At 36.7% G+C, this 19,357-nt stretch overlaps 2 protein-coding genes across 2 annotated transcripts; both read right to left on the reverse strand.

Moving 5' to 3' along the window:
• Positions 1–1,407: 1,407 nt before the first annotated feature.
• On the reverse strand, positions 1,408–8,905 carry ATPsynbeta (ATP synthase, beta subunit). Its single transcript, XM_067090219.1, has 7 exons — positions 8,687–8,905; positions 5,055–5,237; positions 4,659–4,793; positions 4,164–4,325; positions 2,971–3,650; positions 2,590–2,769; positions 1,408–1,740 (listed from the first exon to the last, which is right to left on the reverse strand). The coding sequence occupies exons 1-7, from the start codon at positions 8,802–8,804 to the stop codon at positions 1,621–1,623; spliced, it is 1,578 nt and encodes a 525-aa protein (XP_066946320.1). The 5' UTR covers positions 8,805–8,905; the 3' UTR covers positions 1,408–1,620.
• A 3,511-nt stretch (positions 8,906–12,416) lies between these two features.
• Lamtor5 (Late endosomal/lysosomal adaptor, MAPK and MTOR activator 5) lies at positions 12,417–18,976 on the reverse strand. The gene is made up of 4 exons (XM_067090259.1): positions 18,821–18,976; positions 16,205–16,266; positions 15,064–15,178; positions 12,417–13,777 (listed from the first exon to the last, which is right to left on the reverse strand). Exons 1-4 carry the CDS (start codon positions 18,853–18,855, stop codon positions 13,711–13,713), a joined length of 279 nt encoding a protein of 92 aa, XP_066946360.1. The 5' UTR covers positions 18,856–18,976; the 3' UTR covers positions 12,417–13,710.
• Between the last annotated feature and the right edge of the window lie 381 nt (positions 18,977–19,357).

Below are 19,357 nucleotides of genomic sequence, written 5' to 3' on the forward strand. Positions count from 1 at the left end.
AGAAGTATTTAAAAGCAAGGCCGATAAACCTACTGTTTCTATTAATGAATAATTATGCACGGTTTGCTCAGGTTCTTTCTCAATTCCATTGTAATTAGTTAACTACAAAGTCTCTTAACTCTTGTTGAATAAATCTGTCTCAGCTGAGTCAAAAATTGGTTTTAAAATCTGAGGGCCTGTGTGGTGCATTTATGCTAATAGACAAAGGTTCAAATAACCAAAATCTCAACACAGAAATGTTACGTTTGCTACTGAATATTTTATCTTGTCAGAGATTTTTCCAAATTCTGTATATGCACACCTACAGTAGACCTGATTGCTACTTTTGGGTTTGAGGGTTTGAAAATGCTTACTTGTGCACATTTCAGCACTATTTGTGTTGCACATTCTCTGGTACACGACAGAAACCGTACAAAGAACGTAATGAACTAATAGTGATTACGAAATTTGACCCATAATATAAAAGTGCTTTAGTAGTAGTTTCATTCCCAAGTATCTGTTACTTTCAACATCCAGCACAAAGTCTATAATCAAACCATTCCCACAGCGTTTTTAGCCATTGTATTTTCTCTATTGCTCCCTTTTCAGTCACTGAAAGGTTTAGTTTTCTATGGAATCTTATCTTCTGTGACAATTCAGTGGCATCTTCTTCCTCACTGTAACATCAATGTATTTGTGTATAACTGGCCCTAAGAGCATCCTAGTTAAAAAGGTAGCAGAAGCAATGGACAGGACACTGCACAATGACTTGGAGACGATCATATGGCAAGAGACAACCAGGCGGTAGCTGCTCAAGATTCATAAGCCTTACCCGTGCACTTTTTTTTTTACGAACGCAGTTCGTCCTTTACTATTATTATACTGCGAATGTGGTAAAATTTTTCCTCTTATCTTGTACACTGACTCATGTAGTCTTTTTGAGAATGAAACCTATCGACGATTGGATTCAATGAGTCAAGTTTAAGACATTAACTTAAACTTAGACATTATTGCAAGTTAGACAATTTGCCTTTCCTCCAGCAATCAATACAATCTCAAAGTCTACAGCAAATTATTTCTACTCCGTTAAGAATGAATTAGGTTTGTACAGTTCGAGTGGCACAACCGACAGTATTACTTGCAACTATTACTTCTACAAAACTTTTATGGCTAAGTAACCTTTGATTGGGATGGTTACAGTAACTTTGGCAACATTTCAATACTGTTTAATGTTGCTTCCATGAACCAGACCAGTTTTCTATACCTTATGAGTCAGAAAAGGGAACACCCCAACTCAAACGTAGTATACAGTAACCTTGGAAACTTTCCAATGGACTAACACCAGCAGAGAGGATTAAGTTACTTATTGAAAAGGCTTCACTTAGGCCAACCTACAGCACCTTGTACTGGGGATAAACAAAAAATAGGCATACTTTTGATTTTTATATAAATTTACATTCTCACTGGAATTCTGTACAACATTCCTCATGTAAGGAACAAAATAGTTTTGCCATAAACTTGAAGTACCTCCATACTCCCGTCCTACAACAGACAATGGAACGTTTCAATTATAATGCTCTATACACAGCTCTCTTTAAAAACTTAATATAAATTATCTGCACGTTTCAAAAGCCTGACTTCTTAGGTTCCTTGGGCAGCCAACTGTTCAGCCTTTGCAATGACATCATCGATGCCACCCTGCATGTAGAAGGCAGCCTCTGGCAAGTTATCATGCTTGCCTGACAAGATCTCCTTGAAGCTCTGTGGGGGGAGATTTCAAACGTTTTAGAACATGAAACTCTAAGGTTTTCTATGCACAAAGTAAACATTTTTTACAACAGTTCAACTAAACTTTAAGATTAGTACAAGGGGGATTTCAAACGTTTTAAAACACGAAACTCTAGGTTTATAATAAACATTTTTTACAACAGTTCAACTAAAAAGATTAGTACAAGGGGGATTTCAACATGGATCACCTTGAAAGGTTTGAGTTGAACATTAGGTATAAACTCAATAATATTAGAATGGTGGCCTTGGTGAAACAAAACCTGGTTTCATAAAGTAACTACCAGCTAGAAATATAGGTGTTAAATCATATCTAACTAGAAATATAAGTGTTCAGTAAGTCATATCCAAATAGAAATTAAGAGTTCAGAAAGTCATATCTAACTAGAAATATAAGTGTTCAGTCATATCTAACCAGAAATATAAGTGTTGAGTTGAACATTAGGTACAAACTCAATAATATTAGAATGGTGCCCTTGGTGAAACAAAACCTGGTTTCATAATAACTGCCTGGCTAGAAATATAATTGTTAAGTCATATCTAACTAGAAATATAAGCGTTCAGTAAGTCTTATCTAAAGGAACCAATTAATGTCCTATGTAACTCTTCCATCCAGTGAGTAAATATTCTTTGAAAAATGAAGCTGCACAAACACTAACTAGTCAAGCTCCCTGACAAGGAATTTATCTGGCAATATTACAAAGAAATAACAGAACCACTGGTGTTCAAAAGCAAATGCTTTGCAAGTGCAAGTCGACCTGAAGAAACTATGCAGCTGTATAAAAACAGACAAAAACAAAACACAACTCTCAATTTCTTTCATACCTGAATGGTGTCGGGGAGGGAGACGAACTTTCCACTGTAGCCAGTGAAGACCTCAGCCACCTGGAAGGGCTGGGACAAGAACTTCTGGATCTTACGGGCACGAGCGACAGTCAGCTTATCCTCTTCTGACAATTCATCCATACCCAAGATAGCAATGATATCCTGAAGTGACTTGTGATCCTGAAAGAGAAATGATGAAGTGGTCAGACAGAAAACCTTAAATGGAATATTCAAGATTCATAACTCAAGAGAAAATATCAGAGTTTAAAAACTAAAGCATCAGTTCCTCAAATCTTTGATGAAATTATGAATTATACTACATATTCAGAATCATCAAGGCTTTAACATTTACAGTAACTACAAAGTACCATGAACCCTTACCTGCAAAATCTTCTGCACTGCTCGAGCCACACCGTAGTGTTCATGACCAATGATGTTGGGGTCCATAATACGTGAGATGGAATCGAGGGGATCCACAGCGGGGTAGATACCCAACTCGGCAATACCACGGGACAACACAGTGGTGGCATCCAAGTGAGCGAAGGTGGTGGCTGGGGCAGGATCAGTCAAGTCATCAGCAGGTACGTAAATAGCCTGCACGGAAGTAATGGACCCCTTCTTGGTGGTGGTAATTCGCTCCTGCATAGTACCCATGTCAGTGGCCAGGGTAGGCTGGTAACCTACAGCAGATGGGATACGACCCAACAGGGCAGACACCTCAGAACCAGCCTGGGTGAAACGGAAAATGTTGTCGATGAAGAGCAGCACGTCCTGTCCTTCTTGGTCACGGAAGTATTCGGCAACGGTCAGTCCAGTCAGGGCGACACGAGCACGGGCGCCTGGGGGTTCGTTCATCTGACCGTACACCAGAGATACCTTTGAGGTGTCGTCCTTCAGGGAAATGACACCAGATTCAATCATCTCGTGGTACAAGTCATTTCCTTCGCGGGTACGTTCGCCCACACCGGCAAACACGGAGTAACCACCATGAGCCTTGGCAACGTTGTTAATCAGTTCCATGATAAGCACAGTCTTGCCTACACCAGCACCACCGAACAGACCTGTAAAGAATGAAAACAATTAACGGAGTTCCATATTCCTGCAGAAATATTGGATGTTGCTGTACAAAAACACAAACCAATGTACATTTTAAAAATAGGAATTAGATGTCCCACACACAAGAATCCAAGACCAATAAACTGAACCTTGTCCAATGCAAATAATTATCTATTCAACATATCCGAAAACGACCAATAAACTGAACCTTGTCCAATGCAAATAATTATCTATTCAACATATCTGAAAACACCCTAAGTTATACTGTACAAAAGTGAACCTTAAATACAAAGACCTTTTTTAGATTTCTCAATGCAATCTTACTTTCTGCAAAATTACAACCAAAGAATGTGACAAAAGTTGTTTCTTGATGTCAGCAGCTAGCCATTAACTAAACTATTTCAGTTGACACCAATCCAACTATGTATACAACCACAGCTTTTAATAACAATGGCTTCAAAATTCTACTGTACAGTGTGGCCAAGATAGAGCACCCTCCCAGGTTGTAAAATACTTACCAATCTTTCCACCCTTGGAGTAGGGGGCAAGCAAGTCTACGACTTTAATGCCAGTCACCAGAATCTCCTGTTCTACAGACATGTCAACGAAATCTGGGGCCTCAGCGTGGATGGCTGCCACGTGCTCAGTCTTGATTGGGCCACGTTCATCAATGGGTTCGCCTGTAAAAATTAATCGTTGTTAGATGCAAAACAAGCTGGGTTACGTGGTAAAAATTTAATGGCAAATGGGCCTACTGGCAGCATTGCCAAGGACACTCATCATTCTATTAAGTTTACACTTTTATCAAGGTGTGAAGTTCATCGGCACTCAAGCTGAACAGATATCCAGAGTGAACTAGAACAATAATGAGCTTGTAGAGCACAAGAAAAACAAATGCACCTAGCTGCCTGCTATTTTCCAAGTGATTACCATTAACATGACTAATTCTCTTTCTAGTGCAAAGATCTTTTTTTAAATTTTCAGACAAAACAGCAACTTTTCTTAAAACTTACCAATGACATTCATGATACGTCCAAGGGTGCCAGGACCCACAGGGATGGAAATGGGGTTACCAGTGTCGACAACAACATTACCTCGGACAAGACCTTCAGTACCATCCATAGCAATGGTACGCACGGTGTTCTCTCCTGCAGGTAATAAAATTTCGTCAGTCAAAAAATTAAAAGGCAAATCATCGATCAATTATTGATTATGGACTCATTTTGTTTTGTTTGCATAATTTCCTTTTCTGACAGATTATGGTGTAACTTTAAAGCTAAACACAAATGCTTTACTGCATGTTCAAATATAAATAAACAGTAGTGACAAAGACCTAAAATCTTCAACTGGCAATATCAAAATCTCGGTCAATTGTAAATTAGCAAAAACAGCTCGGTGATTTCACTCACCCAAATGCTGGGCCACTTCCAAGACCAGCCTGGGGTTGCGGTCAGCAACCTCCAAGGAGTTGAGGATGGGGGGCAGTTCTCCATCAAACTGGACGTCAACGACGGCACCGATGACGGCTACCACCTTTCCAGGGGCCACACCCGTCTGTGTGGCTGCCTCAGCCTTGGCAGCATAATTTCGTTCTGAAATTTCAAGTAAGTTTTAGAAACTATTGGCTTGAACGTCCATGGAACTATTAAAGGCTGTCAGAGGACAGGTTCTCATATATGTGTGCAATATGACACGCAAAATCTTTACTCATCACCTACGTACAATCATACACTACGGTCCATAACTTTGTCTCCAAAAACGCTGTGCATGTGCAGTGACTACACATCACCCGAGGCTACAAAAGTCAATCTCCTTAGGAATAATAACTCAATTCCTGCTCCATAATACTATACACAATAATTACATACAAGTTATATATCAGAAGGATTTTTTTTTTTGTCTGCCTACACCAGCCACCAAAAATATATAGGAGACAGAGTTACGTTACACCAAACCTAATACAATAATGATCTTATAGCATTTCCTTTAAGACAAGTTCTGTTACACTTTGGGACCACAGTTAATATGACAGTATAAGCCCAATTAAGGAGACAAAGTACAGTTAAATAATACACGTCATTAGAATAGCTAAACTAGTGATAACTATTCAGGTCACATAGCAGTGCATGACATTGCAAACACAGACGTGAACAAGCACAGGTTCCTAAAAAATGATTGGCAGATTAAGTTTTAGAGATGAATGGTTTCTAAATGGGCATTACTTCACTTATCTTGATAGCAAAAAAGTTTAACAGCTGGCAGAGGGGAACATAAAAAATAAACTGGCAAATGGGTGTCTAGCCATAGGCATGTTAATTTACACAACTGAAGAATGTGAAGATACTGAAAGAGAAATTTGGCAAAATGCATTTATATGCTGGATACCATTTTGTTATTGATATGGGTTAAAGTTGATTAGTGCCACAATGGTGCCAATATTATGGAAAATTGAATGAGAACAGACCATCTGAGGATTGTATTAAAATGACCCAAAGTAATCAATTTGTTATCAAGTGCCTTGTCACAAATAACCGCCTATTTCAGGTCTGGGATGGGGATTTACTATGCAGCTGAAATACAGGTGTCACAAACCACATTTCATCAGAGGGGTCAAAATACCTAACAGAGTCCACTGGAGTCCAAGATTACTCATGACTGTAATAGTTTTAATCTCCCAGATGTGATGTGAATTTAAATGTTTATAACAACTATTATAATAGTTTATTTTACTGTGAAATATAAAAAAATCCATTGTCTATACAGATTAAAAAAAAAAAAAACCCTACCACATTTCATAATTAGAGAAACTCAAACATCAAAATGAAAGTCTACAACCATCATTACATTTTATACTGCCTATTTAAAACTAGGCCTACAACAAACTGAAGATATGGAAGTGCAAGTTGTTAGCTGTGGCCAAACCAACCCTCTTGGTAAAATATATACTGTACTGTACATCTGGGTCGACAAAGCTCAAGTTCCAGACCTTGTAGAGGTTCCTAGCCATTCTAGCTCAAAATTATGCAATGAGAGACCACGAGATACTGGCCAGAATCAGTGTCAGGGATTCAGTGCCAACCAGCATCCTTGGATGGGTTGGCTTAAAATCTGATTGCCTTACAGTCTGGCTTATTAAAATAAGCTCTGGTAAGGCTTCCATTCAGCTCTACAATATTTGATTCAAATTTTAAAATATTTTTAAATTTCTGATTAAAACTTGTAAAATCTCTTTTTAACCACCATTCTTCCTATTGGACCACGTTCTAGTGAAACTAAATGACCTTACATGCGCATGTATTTTACCTTTACATTAATACAGCACATAAAATATGAGTTCTTTGCATTTACCCAAAAAAATCCACAATATTATACAATTTAATTTAGGCTAACCTCAATGGCCAAAAAATGAGGAACGAGGTTAACGTGGAGTTCTCGAAGGTCAACATCACATTCAGTTCTCTCAAGTTTACCATGAAACTAATTCAAGTTTACAAGCAACACCAAATTTATCATAATTGCTTAAATGATGGTCAATTTGGTTTTCCAATTCAGTTTATAGAAAGCAACACCAAATTTATCAATTGCTTACATGGGACAGGTGCTTGTGGTGCATGCAATATTCACAGGCACTTTCTGGAGCTCTGTTTTTCAGTTAATTTGCCTAAGGTATCTCTTTCAACCAATGACAAACAATATATTGGGCTATGTTGACACAATTTCTTCAGTTTCACAAAGGATGCCTTGTATGCCATAGCCTAGGTTAGGATGCAAACCTGTACTCTGATCCCAACCCCCAGGTTAGGTTAAGACATCTCTGTAACTATACCTTAAGGTTGTATTTTAAATGTTTTAACTGTTATGCACGCACAATTATTCAAATGGTTATGCTTAATTCATGCATTCCCTATCTTTTGAACTTGGCTAGTCCACTGTACTTAAAGTTTCCCATGACAAAATCTCTGAAGATGGTTCACATTTGTACAAAAACTCATATGAAATAATAATCAATATGATAATCAACAAATCTATGGTTCAGGTACTTGGCCACAAAAGTTTTAACGAAATGGCCTATAGCCTACTGTACCCCCCCAAGGGCAAATTTAGGATACAAATTACCGGGTAGGGTTAAAATTCTAACCTTGGTGAGGCCTTAGGCTACTACAAACAACAATAGGTTACCCTAGTCTAACCAAGGTTGGTTAGCATAGCATAACCTAGGTTAGGGGTAGACCATGTCTCGATAAGGCTATTCCGTCTAAGAAATGGGCACATGTAACCCCCAGACCACAAGATAATTATAAATCACGCCCAACACGGTACTCGGTTTAATATTAATGTATTTTGCATAATAGATCAGTAGCCTAACCTTAAACACGTTGCGTAATGTGGGCGGCCGAGCCGGCTACCAAACGAGCTTATAAAACTAACCTTTAAGCATAAAACATTTATATAAAACCACTTTCGCTCTTTCTAACAACATTCTCGTAAAATAAACTTAGAAATAACTAGAATCTGGTCATTATTTCGAGCCAGTACAACACCTATCGATACTCAACATGGCGGCCATCAGCTGATGGACGAAAACAATATCGACCATTTCTTAGCGATTACATTAATTACAACAGCTCTGAATAACAGAAATAGGTCGAGATTACTGATGGCATAAGGTGTCTAGCGTTACATCACAGGAAGAGTGAAGGACAAAGGTTAGAATGTTTAAAAACTCGGTCCCTTAGCCGCCATATTCACCGGTACACCAACAATACCGACTATTTCTTAGGGATTACATGCAATTACGTCGATTACATCATCTCACCATAACAGAATTAAATTGAGATTATTTATAGAAAACTGTTTCTGGCGTTAAATCGCAGAGAAAGGGCCGGAGAACAGCTAGAAAGCTTAAAAACTCGGGGGTTCCTCCAGCCGCCATATTCACCGGTACACCATCCATCGCCGGCGGAGAAGTTCCGACATCTTCTCTTTCTCCTCCATTTTAAAAGCCACCCGAATCAAAAACACACTTCATTCTAATACTCACGGGTAGCGTAGATGGCGGGGATGGACTTGACGCCATTGTTCTGCAGATTACTGGCCGCCAAGGCAGGCTTGGCAGCCTTTAAAACGGAGGAGCAGGCACGTCTAGCGGCACCCAACATGATGACCGGGTGTGGGGGTCGAATAAACGGAGCAGCCGGACAGACGGTGTGTCGGCAGTCGGACGGTCGGCTCCCGTCGGCTTCGGTCGGTTATTGGGCGAGTGCCACTTTGCTCCATGTTTAATTTTTTTTAATAAAATTAATTTCCCATGCGACTTTTATTGATTTTAGATTGGTCATTTATATATTTTCTTCCTTGTTAAATATATAATAGGGACTTGAGTGGTACTTTTATATTGGATAAATGTGTTTAAAATAGACTTTCGGTAACTCTAAGGGTTTGACGAGTGCCACTTTGCGCCGGTTTTAAGTTTTTATATAGCTCGCTTTATGTACGATCTTGAATCATTTGAAATTAATAATAATCATATATTATTCATTATATAATACTATTATGGTTATAATTTCTAATTTTAAAATCAATATATGCGATAAATTAGAGTTTTGGTGACCTCTGGCAGTCTGTTCCTCTCGTCAGCTGATCACAAGGTGGAAAAATAATAAATATTGTACCCTCGGTATTTTTGATCGGGTATTTTCCTTATTTAATCCCATCAAACAATAAAAAATGTAATAATTTACTATTCTATAGTCATTAAAACTCCAATTGATTTAATTTATAAACAAATTATGTAATTAACAAGAACCCTGAAATCTTCGCTTGGCAGCCAACCGAGTGCACCTGCGTCAAATAGCAGACGACGCATTTCATCAAAAGACAACATTAGTGAATCGTTTCATCTCGCATTCAAAAGTAGCATTACTTAAAAAAAGTGAACCCTATACTTACTTTCTAACTTCTATACTTAAAATGGTTATTAGGATAATATAATAAAACAGTCGGATATTGGAGTTACATAACTTTCAAAAGAAATATTGTTGCCTCATATGTCAGCCGGCGGTTTCACTGATGTAACCAAAAAAAGTAATAAACCTCGGTACTTTTGTAATGCCTTGTATCTCTTTGCCGGACCGATTAATAGCTTTAAATCTATACAGTTATTGTTTTTAATAAATTGATTAAACAATCTCTTTATTTCGGCACTAGTAAAAGCAGTAAATATTATAGAATTAGCTAAAATTGTGGTTAGTACTAAGCCAAAACTTTTCTTGAAAAGCTCAAGAGGAGTTTTGTTATTGCTGAAGTTAGACTAAGCCGGTCTTATGCCAGCATGTGCTCCCATTCAGAGGTTTTCCATAGGTTTGCTATGGCATTGAGGGATATAAGAAGTATGACGTGGACCTCTGGATGCCGCCCCATGAACCGAAACCAAAGGGAGTTACATAATCAAATCATCTTCATCTCCGGAGATTAATTTAGAGTGGGTAAGAAAACTTGACTTTATATCCAGGTCACATTTCGTTAATGTAAAAAATATGTGCAAATTACTATTATAAATAGGTTAATTATGTTCATAATTATATTATCAACTCTACCTGGTATTGGATATAGCTAAAAATATTTGTATTTTTCTCATCATATTCACTTAGCCAATCGAGAAATTATAATTTAATGGGCAAAAAGTGCCCACGTTTAGGTTAGTTGGCAAGGTGGCAATCCTATTTCGCCCACCATCACATGAATGAGACAGAACAGAACTAGGCACCTGACGCATGCATACATACATACATACATAAATACGCACATGATACACAATGGCTCCTTTTGTGTGCATGTGTGTGTGTGTGTGAGAGAGAGAGAGAGAGAGAGAGAGAGAGAGAACATCAGTAAAATTTAAAACTTGTATTATTAATGGTTTTGATTACAACGTTATTTGATTGAGTCATTTATTATACTAATGGTCTCTAGTTGCAATAAATATGAAACCACTACTAAATTACAGTGTTAATGACATTATTATTAGTTTCATCAGTAAAATGCTATTTTGCATTCACAGGAGAGACCATCATTGGCCAAATGTGCAATATAATGTAAGCTCACACAAGCGGACCTTTAATATTACACTTAAGCCAGAATGTTTCCAATACAAATTACTCTAGTGTGAAAGTACAAAGCAACTATTAGTTAACAGCGAACAGCAAAATAACTAATTTTATCCATTAGAAAAATAGTTGAATGCTTTTTCTTGTTAAATCTAAGTAGAATTCGTAATAATTTTCGATATTTCCAACTTATCGGCAATTTTATCAATTATAAAAATAGTTTAATACTTTATATTCCCTAAAGTAAATCGCATTTCATTTTAAACAATACTGAACGATATATCCATAATTTATGATAACCTATTATCATCAGCATCCTCACTTAATTTCAGCCTTAAACTTTTGCAGATACTTTATTAATGGTTCTTCATGCAATTCCAGTAAATAAGAGAATGTAATTAGTTGAAATTGAAGTTGTTTATTTAATTTTATTGTCAAATCAACATGGGTTATAAATTTAACTCCATTTAACCTAAAGAAACATTTACATTTGAAAAAATTAACAGCGTACGTCAAAGAAAATGGGTCTATGAGTATTATAGAAAATGTATTACCAAATTTATGGGTGGCTATGCAAAGTTATGCTCTCGGGTGTCAACGTACTTAAGCGATAAATGTTCAAAAGTAATCATCTATTAGACATTAAAAATGAACGAAGAGAGCTGACTGAACCTTTTAAACTATTTACCTCAGCAATTTAATTATTGAGTAGACTTACTCTTACCACTACTGTATATATAATGGTTGCTAAATGGCATACTACGAGTCGCTCTCTCTCTCTTTTGACCAACTGCAACCACGTATATCCAGTCAGCTTACTTACTAATGACTGTTCGGGCGATGGTATTGAGTGGTGTGTTATACCCATGGGATTGCTGAACGTGGAACTGGCATTGGAACCGAGATAAAACGTATTGTACCTGAAGGAATATGAACTCTTGGTATAAGATTGATTTATGAAAACTTGGCTATAATGTCAGGCACTGGGCCATTTTCAGTCATTCAGCGCTTAAGGTGAAAAGAGGGAGTTGGACTTGTTTGACAGCAAGATGGAAGAGTAGAAGTAGGAAGAGGTAGAATAAACAGTTGAAAAGTATATTCAGCAAGGTGCCAAAGGGACGCTGCAACCCACCTTCAGGAATGCCTACAGTTCACCACGTGGTGCACAGACTGCACTACCCCCTTTGCAGGGATGGTATATGATAGGGAGGAAATGCTTTTTCTGAAAGTGATTGCAATCACACCTGTATTGGCACTACAAAAACAAAAGGGTATAGAATAGTAAGTCTAAGTGTTTTGAATGTGTGTAGATGTAAAAGTAGAAAGGTAGAAATATGTGACTATTGGATATTTTAGAACCTTGTCAAGACAAATGCAGGAAGGTAGTGTTTGCAAGATTAGGAAGGACAAAGAGTGGCTGTGCTTGGGGTAGCTGGGAAGTGTAGAGCTACGTAGGTGTAGCAACCGCAGTGTCAGGAAGACATATTTACACTCAAGAGTATAAATGTGTTAGTTCAAAGGCTGTGTCCGGAGAAAAAGTAGTTAAGTAAGAGTATATAGTCTAGGAATCAATTATAGCATGTATTAAGAGTGTATACTCTAGGAATCAACTATAGCATGTATATGCGCAAGAAATACACATAAGAAGACTATAATCAAACGACATAGCTCTATTAAAGTATATATTGCAACTGCTAACAGATACTAAAAATTATTACAGTACATATGAAAATCAATGTTATTGCAATCGACTTGAAAGTCACAGTACAGCTCTCCTGATATCTTATTAAGCCAATTCAACATAAAATCGTCACATGCAATCTTCAGCTGGTATTTTCTACAATAAATTGATGTCTTTGGTTATAACTTCCTATTACAGCATACAAAATACTGATATAATGAAGTTTCAGTTAAAATAGTTCAGTTATTGATATCAGTTGACTGTAGGTCTAAAAGAACCAACCAATTAACACCCAAGGAATTTTAATGTTACCGACACAGATGTATCAATTTGGCTTTGTATTGCAAGTTCAACATTAATGTACGCTCACCAAACAACAAAACAGAATTTAAAAGATACTAAAACAGTGATAAACTGTCAATATGTATCATCCAAATATCAGTACAAAAATGTTGTCACACGCAAGTACCTTTTAAATATAAGTGTCAACACAATAGTGAAAAACAATGTTTGTCTTTTTCATACCTAAAATGTGTAATGTTTCTTTCCACATGCATTTATCTCAAGAGTATGGTCACCTATATGAGTGATAGGCAAAACTGAGCCATCTCAATTCTGCTGTTTCAAGTTAGGAATCTTTAATGTCAGAAAAAGGAAGTGTGAATCTTATGTTCATAAACGAAAAACTTAAGTAATAAAAATTATATGTACTCGTACAAGTGACAGCTTAGAATGAATGATATATATGTTTGATTTTTTTTATTTCAAGTGGCTTTGAAGTTTACTTTGAAGTGGAAATATTAATCAATACAAAGGAATGCTTTATTATAAGTGACATCTTGTGCAGAATACTGAGTTTTCATTAGGAATTTAGGTCATGGAATCTGAAGTCTGCAATATTATGAGACCTGGGAGGGCAGAAATTTCTCAAAACGCAGAGAAAGCTTAACTTTCAAAAGCATTAAATGACACTATACAGGTATTTGGTATATGCACAGAAATCATCATTTTACACACAGTCAAATTCCCAACTGCTTGTTTAATATCACAATGAATCTATATAACATTTATGCTGTCACTCTCTGGGCGACACCCATTCCGCTTATAATAACGCCACAGTTACAAGACTTCACCTGCCTTTGCTTTCCTCATTGTATGATTAAAATGCTCTCCTTACATATAAATACAGTATAGCCATTAAAATGAAAGATTCTGGAATATAAAAATGACCTTGCTTTAATACTGCAAGACAACATACTAAGACAAAATCCTCATACACGACTACGATGTCTCCGGCGACTTGTATATTGCGAGGGTAACGCCGTTGTTGCGATGGATGAGGCACTGACTGGAAAACAAAATGAAAATACATACAGTACAGGTTTTTCCATATCTGATGCTTGACAAACAAATAACATGGACTGGGAAGTCAGTGGCCCACCTGGAAACATGCTAAACCCCACTGGCTAAGAAAAGCTAATCTAAATGGTAAATCATGTATAAAAATAATTTTCATCTCATCACTTCAAAGAGTATGAAATGATGTGATAATTCCTAATATACAGATACTGCTACTATAGATTTAGCTCAGTATGACTAAATTAGAAAAGAAAAATATCAGATGCTCAATATGTGTCTACACAGTACCTGTCAAAGTGTTGGGAGTTTTCTTCCTAGAATACCACATAAAAGTTTTTGTTCAATTTGACTTTATTTATCCTATTTCCACGTACTGCACTGTATTCACTGTTCACAATTCTACTTCTAATTTTTCTCTCTTACTCATTTGTAGTCATTCACATCTATTTTGGCCATATAAGATGTCAAAAATCAGCGATTATATCCAATTTCCACTGTACATTTATAGATCTTCTATCAATCAATATGATTCAGCGTGATCCAAGTCTAAAAGAGCCTAATACATTCAAATTATCTTTATTCTGGGACTTTTTCACTTCTTCAGAACAGGAAACCACCGATGCTTTAAGGTAGCATAACGAGGACTCCACGGATTTGTGATAGTGGGAGATAAAAAATTAACCAAGGCAAAATAAAGGAGTTGGACAGCTAAACGGGAAGAGACAAGATGGAATGGATGAAAAGTAAAAGGCAAGAAGCAATGCAACTTGGGACCTCGGAAGGGAAGCACCTCTAGTTGCTTGCAGTGCAGTACACTGTTGGTGGTACACTTAGATGGCTGCAACAGGAATGAAAACCATAATGGTAATGGTTATTTACCATCTTGCTTTCACAATATCCATATACAAAATCTCGCTCATCTTCATGTAAATCAGAACCGACTATACACAACTGCATCAGAAAAAACAAATATATAAGAGATTCTCATCTTGTATATATAGTACAAGGAAGTATAGCAGGAGACTTCCAGATGAATGCAAATTTACCCATTATCTCAAGTCTGTGAGCAACATTATGAGAAAAGATTTTTTATGAACATTATTAAGGAGTGATCACAACCTGAAATGCAAGCCATTCATTCTTGACTTCATAAATACTGTGTTATTGAAGAGTTTCCCTAAATAAAGGTTGGTATACTGAAAACTGAACTGAACAAACATCAAGTATGTGTTACAGATTACCCTGAGAGATAAGAAACTACTTTTTAACACTAACCTGTTGTCACTTTCCAAGAGAATGACTGGCTGAGAATTTCCTGGTTCCAGCATGGCAGCCTTGTTGGCGAGAGACGATATCACACCAGACGAAGACGATGAAGCCTTCCCTCTAACTGCAAAATAATAATTAAAAATAAGAGACAAAAATATCTTGCATTTCTAATTGAACCCTACAACAGAGCATGCAAGCCCCTTTTTTTCACTTACTAATTAAAGTGAGTAAAATACAGGTCAACTTACGAAGGATGCTTAGAAAAGAGAATACATGTGTATAGTTGGTGGTGGTATCTGAGGCTCCATTTTTGATCAATGAGTCAATTTAGATGCTATATTCAGTTGTCATCTGTTGTGTGGTTTCTGTAAAACCATGTTTTCAAACCCTGGGCTTGTTAGTTCTAAAAGATATTTCGATCACGCTGCTGGGCTGATTTTCATAAATCTCATAAGGCTTGTCAAACCTTGGACAAGAGTACTACCCATGTGCCATGGGCTTCCTACTGCATTAACTGAATAACTTTGAGGGTTCACTCAAGATAATTTTTTTCTATTCTTTAAACATTTTCTTACAGAACAGAATAAAAAATGTTTTGTATTCTGGAAAGGCTAATCAGAGAGCTAAAGTTGCATTCTCAATTATCAAGAGACTGCTTCCATCTTCAATCAATAGTCATCAAATCCATTGTTTTCTTTCCTTTCCATCTCAAACCAAAAATTAATATTCTTCTTCTAGATGCTATACTCGTCCTAGAGGGCTACTTTTGCCTTGATGGTGTAACATGTTCATCATTTTGACTTGACTGTTTCCTGTCTTTCCAGATCACTTGTATGGAGCCTTTTAACTTCTTAATAAGTTTGTTTTTGGTGCAAATGCTGCTGTTAAGATTCCTGCTCTTTTCTTTGTATCTTACTTTAAAAATACTTCCAATTTACATTGCAATACTATAAAGCTTTTAATTATTTCTCATGGCATTGATTAAAATCTGGCTCTACAATTCAGTATTATTATTGAGTTGAATCTTGAAATTTGCAGTTTTGGATTCATTGATCAAATTGCATTATTTTCATCAAAACATACTGCAACATGAAACTGAATTAAAATACTTCAATATGACAATAACATGAGGTTCATGATTCAATACCTCCTAGACAAAGTCCTTGGCTATCTGCACAGAGCACACCAGAAACCCCAGTGCTGTGGTACCTGAAAAATATTTTGGATATTAGCATTGTTGTAAACTAATAAAAAGTACAAATGGTAGTATACAACAATATGTATTAAGAAGTCATATAAAAAAAATTACCTATATTTAAATATAATGGTAAAGTACATTCAAAATCAGAACATAAGTTACGTTCGATATACAGCAAAGGTAAGAATAATTTTAAAAAAATCAGAACACATAATGAAAATGTGGAGGGTAAAAGCCCTCTAGGCTGAATACAAAGGTCAGCAGAAGGACCACGAGAGAGGAACACGGTGACAAAATAATGAAGAGGCAAACCAAATAAAATTAGGTCAGTACTATGAGAGTTATTTTAACTCGGTGGTCTTGTTAAACTACATAATAATAATAACATTATGGCAAAGCATCACCTTTGCCTACCCTCCCGCATGTCTACCACATATGTAAGGTGAAAATACAGAATAGGCTTGCATCCTGGGCCCAAAGCTTCTTTAATAAAGAATTTAGCCTAGCTTCTTACTGAAGTTGTCTAGCCTAGCCAACCACTTCCTACTAGGAGTCAACTGTTAGGCTGGAACATACCCAGGCTATGCAATAACAAAACAATAGTGTGTAACCAATGTGATGCATAACCTATAACCAATGTGATGCATAACCTAAGTTAATATCCTAGCTTGGTGAGGTCTAACATTCACAGGCCAGAATTCTAATGACGTGAGTAAGAGTAAGAACATGCCCCTCGGAAAGAGATACACATTCACAATGTTTAAGTGCATTCAACAAAAGGATACTCCCTAACCTAACCTGGCATAATAATAAGAGAGCTCCACAACCATTTCACAATTCAATGATGGTGACTACTTGGGGAGAGGCCAGGGACTAAAGGCCCAACAACCTAGGATGTGTTAGGTTAGGTTAATTCCATGTAAACAGAGCCCTAAAAGAGCACTGAGCTCTTGTCAAATATCTCTCTATCCTTACCTTTCTTATACCACTCCTTTCACAAGTGCTTCAAGGCTACTTCCACACTTTATAATGACATTTCACATAGCCTAAACAAAAAGACTCACCGAAAGGTTAACAACTATTCACTGGTTAGTTAATCTAAGATACCTTAATTAGCTGCCAACATAAAATTCACTATCCCTCAGGATTGAAATGACAGTGATTTTCCTATTTGTTTTTAATGAAGTATGAGAGACAAGTGAATAAGTTAGCCTATATCTTTGTGATAAAATTATAGAGTCCATTTCCTGTTTTGAAGGTGTCTGGGAAGAGTTAGGCTGCATAGTACAGCACAATAGCCCTTGGGCAATTTCTTTTCTATAACTTAACAGTGAGGTAACGTTTTACCTGACGTAAACTTTACAAATCTTTAGGGTAAAGGTCTCATATGTTTTCAACACAAGATAGCTTGGGGGTTGTCACACTCCGGTACGAACTGAGCCACTTGGTTACGTACAGAGGCATCCCACCATTTTACTATCAGATGGCCATCAAGGTCAGGTTAAACTGAGAGGGTTGGCTCCATCACATAAGACCAGCCATGCTAGCTTAGGTTAGGTTATAATGTATACAGTAATTGCTATTGCTGCACTTTCATGCTTGGTAACCTGTTTGGTCATTGCTACCAGTTAAGTCTACGCACAGTAACTAGCTTTAGCATTTATCAGACAACTTGTCTTGCGACTTATACATTTCTTACCATTCTTGCAGATGCAATACGCTAACATTTGATCATTGGCATACCAAAATACCACAGTTTCCCACAGTTATTCATTACAGGGGATAGGAAAACACAAAAACGAGAGGTATACATAAATAATAATGGTAAAAAATGCATAAAACACAAAAAACCTTCACGAAAAATATAAAAGGTTTCTGTTTCTGAGAGAAATTAGGCTAATGACTCTTCAGGAAATATGAGCCAATACAACCTAATTTAACATAGGCTAGCCTAAGTTCACAAGTGCATAAAATGATCTCTCACTTATAAAAATAAGCTAGGCTAACTGTAAGATTCTGCAAGCCTTTCAATAGGCTAGGGCTAGGGTAACAGTTTGTAAGGCTATGCTACCTCTTGATAATTAACAGGCATATGTATATATCGGAGTGCCTAATATAGGATATCCGTTAGCCTAGCATGTGTGCAAAAATATTAACCTTGGGACTATCTAGGTGCCTGGGAACCTACTTTACCGTCACATATTCCTTTTTAGATTAATTAATACTAGCAAAACTGACAGCCAACATAATGTGGGCTAAAGCAGCCACATGACTTCGACAACATAGCGTGGGGTCTGTAGGATACCTTTAGCATAACTTCAAGTACAAAAAATATCACCCTTAGGCATACTTAGACGCCTGGAATCTTAATATACCACCACATATTCTCAATTAATCTTATTCAATCTATCAAACAGCAACCCAACATAACGTGGTCTAACATAACACTTCGACAACATAAGGGTCCTATGAGTCATAATCACGAAGAGGTAGATATCCCAGCCTATACGCCTCCTTTTTGATAGTTAATTTAAATAGATCTATAGTCTCTATAATATCACTCACACGTCATCTAAGCACTTTTCCAGGGACTTCTCCATGATTTTTACGAAGTGGTTTCGACGGAATTCACTTGACACTTGAATATATGTCGTAAAGTGTAAGGCGAACTTTTTCGTCTGCAGTTGAAGTATCGTCTGGGGGACGTCTTTGTTATGGTGGAACTGTTCGTTACGAAATGGTTTTGGTTTTTGATTGAAAAGTCGATTGTTTCGGGAAATATTTCGTATTTTAAAGGGGTTTCGTATATATAAAGTTATTTAAATATTTATAATATTTATTTATTAAATTATGAACCGAAATGTCGGAAATTATTGTAAAATGACTTATTTTTTCTGGTTGTAAAAATATGCATAATGACTGATACCATTTCACATTGTTTACACGTTATTTTGTATCATACTTTCGAGTACTTATTGTAACCTAAATAGAGTTCCTTTATTATTTCTTTTTATTTCACGAACAATTTTGAGAGAGAGAGAGAGAGAGAGAGAGAGAGAGAGAGAGAGAGAGAGAGAGAGAGAGAGAGAGAGAGAGAGAGAG

The sequence above is a fragment of the Macrobrachium rosenbergii genome, chromosome 47, assembly GCF_040412425.1.
Source record: "Macrobrachium rosenbergii isolate ZJJX-2024 chromosome 47, ASM4041242v1, whole genome shotgun sequence".
In the NCBI taxonomy this organism is placed as follows: domain Eukaryota; kingdom Metazoa; phylum Arthropoda; class Malacostraca; order Decapoda; family Palaemonidae; genus Macrobrachium; species Macrobrachium rosenbergii.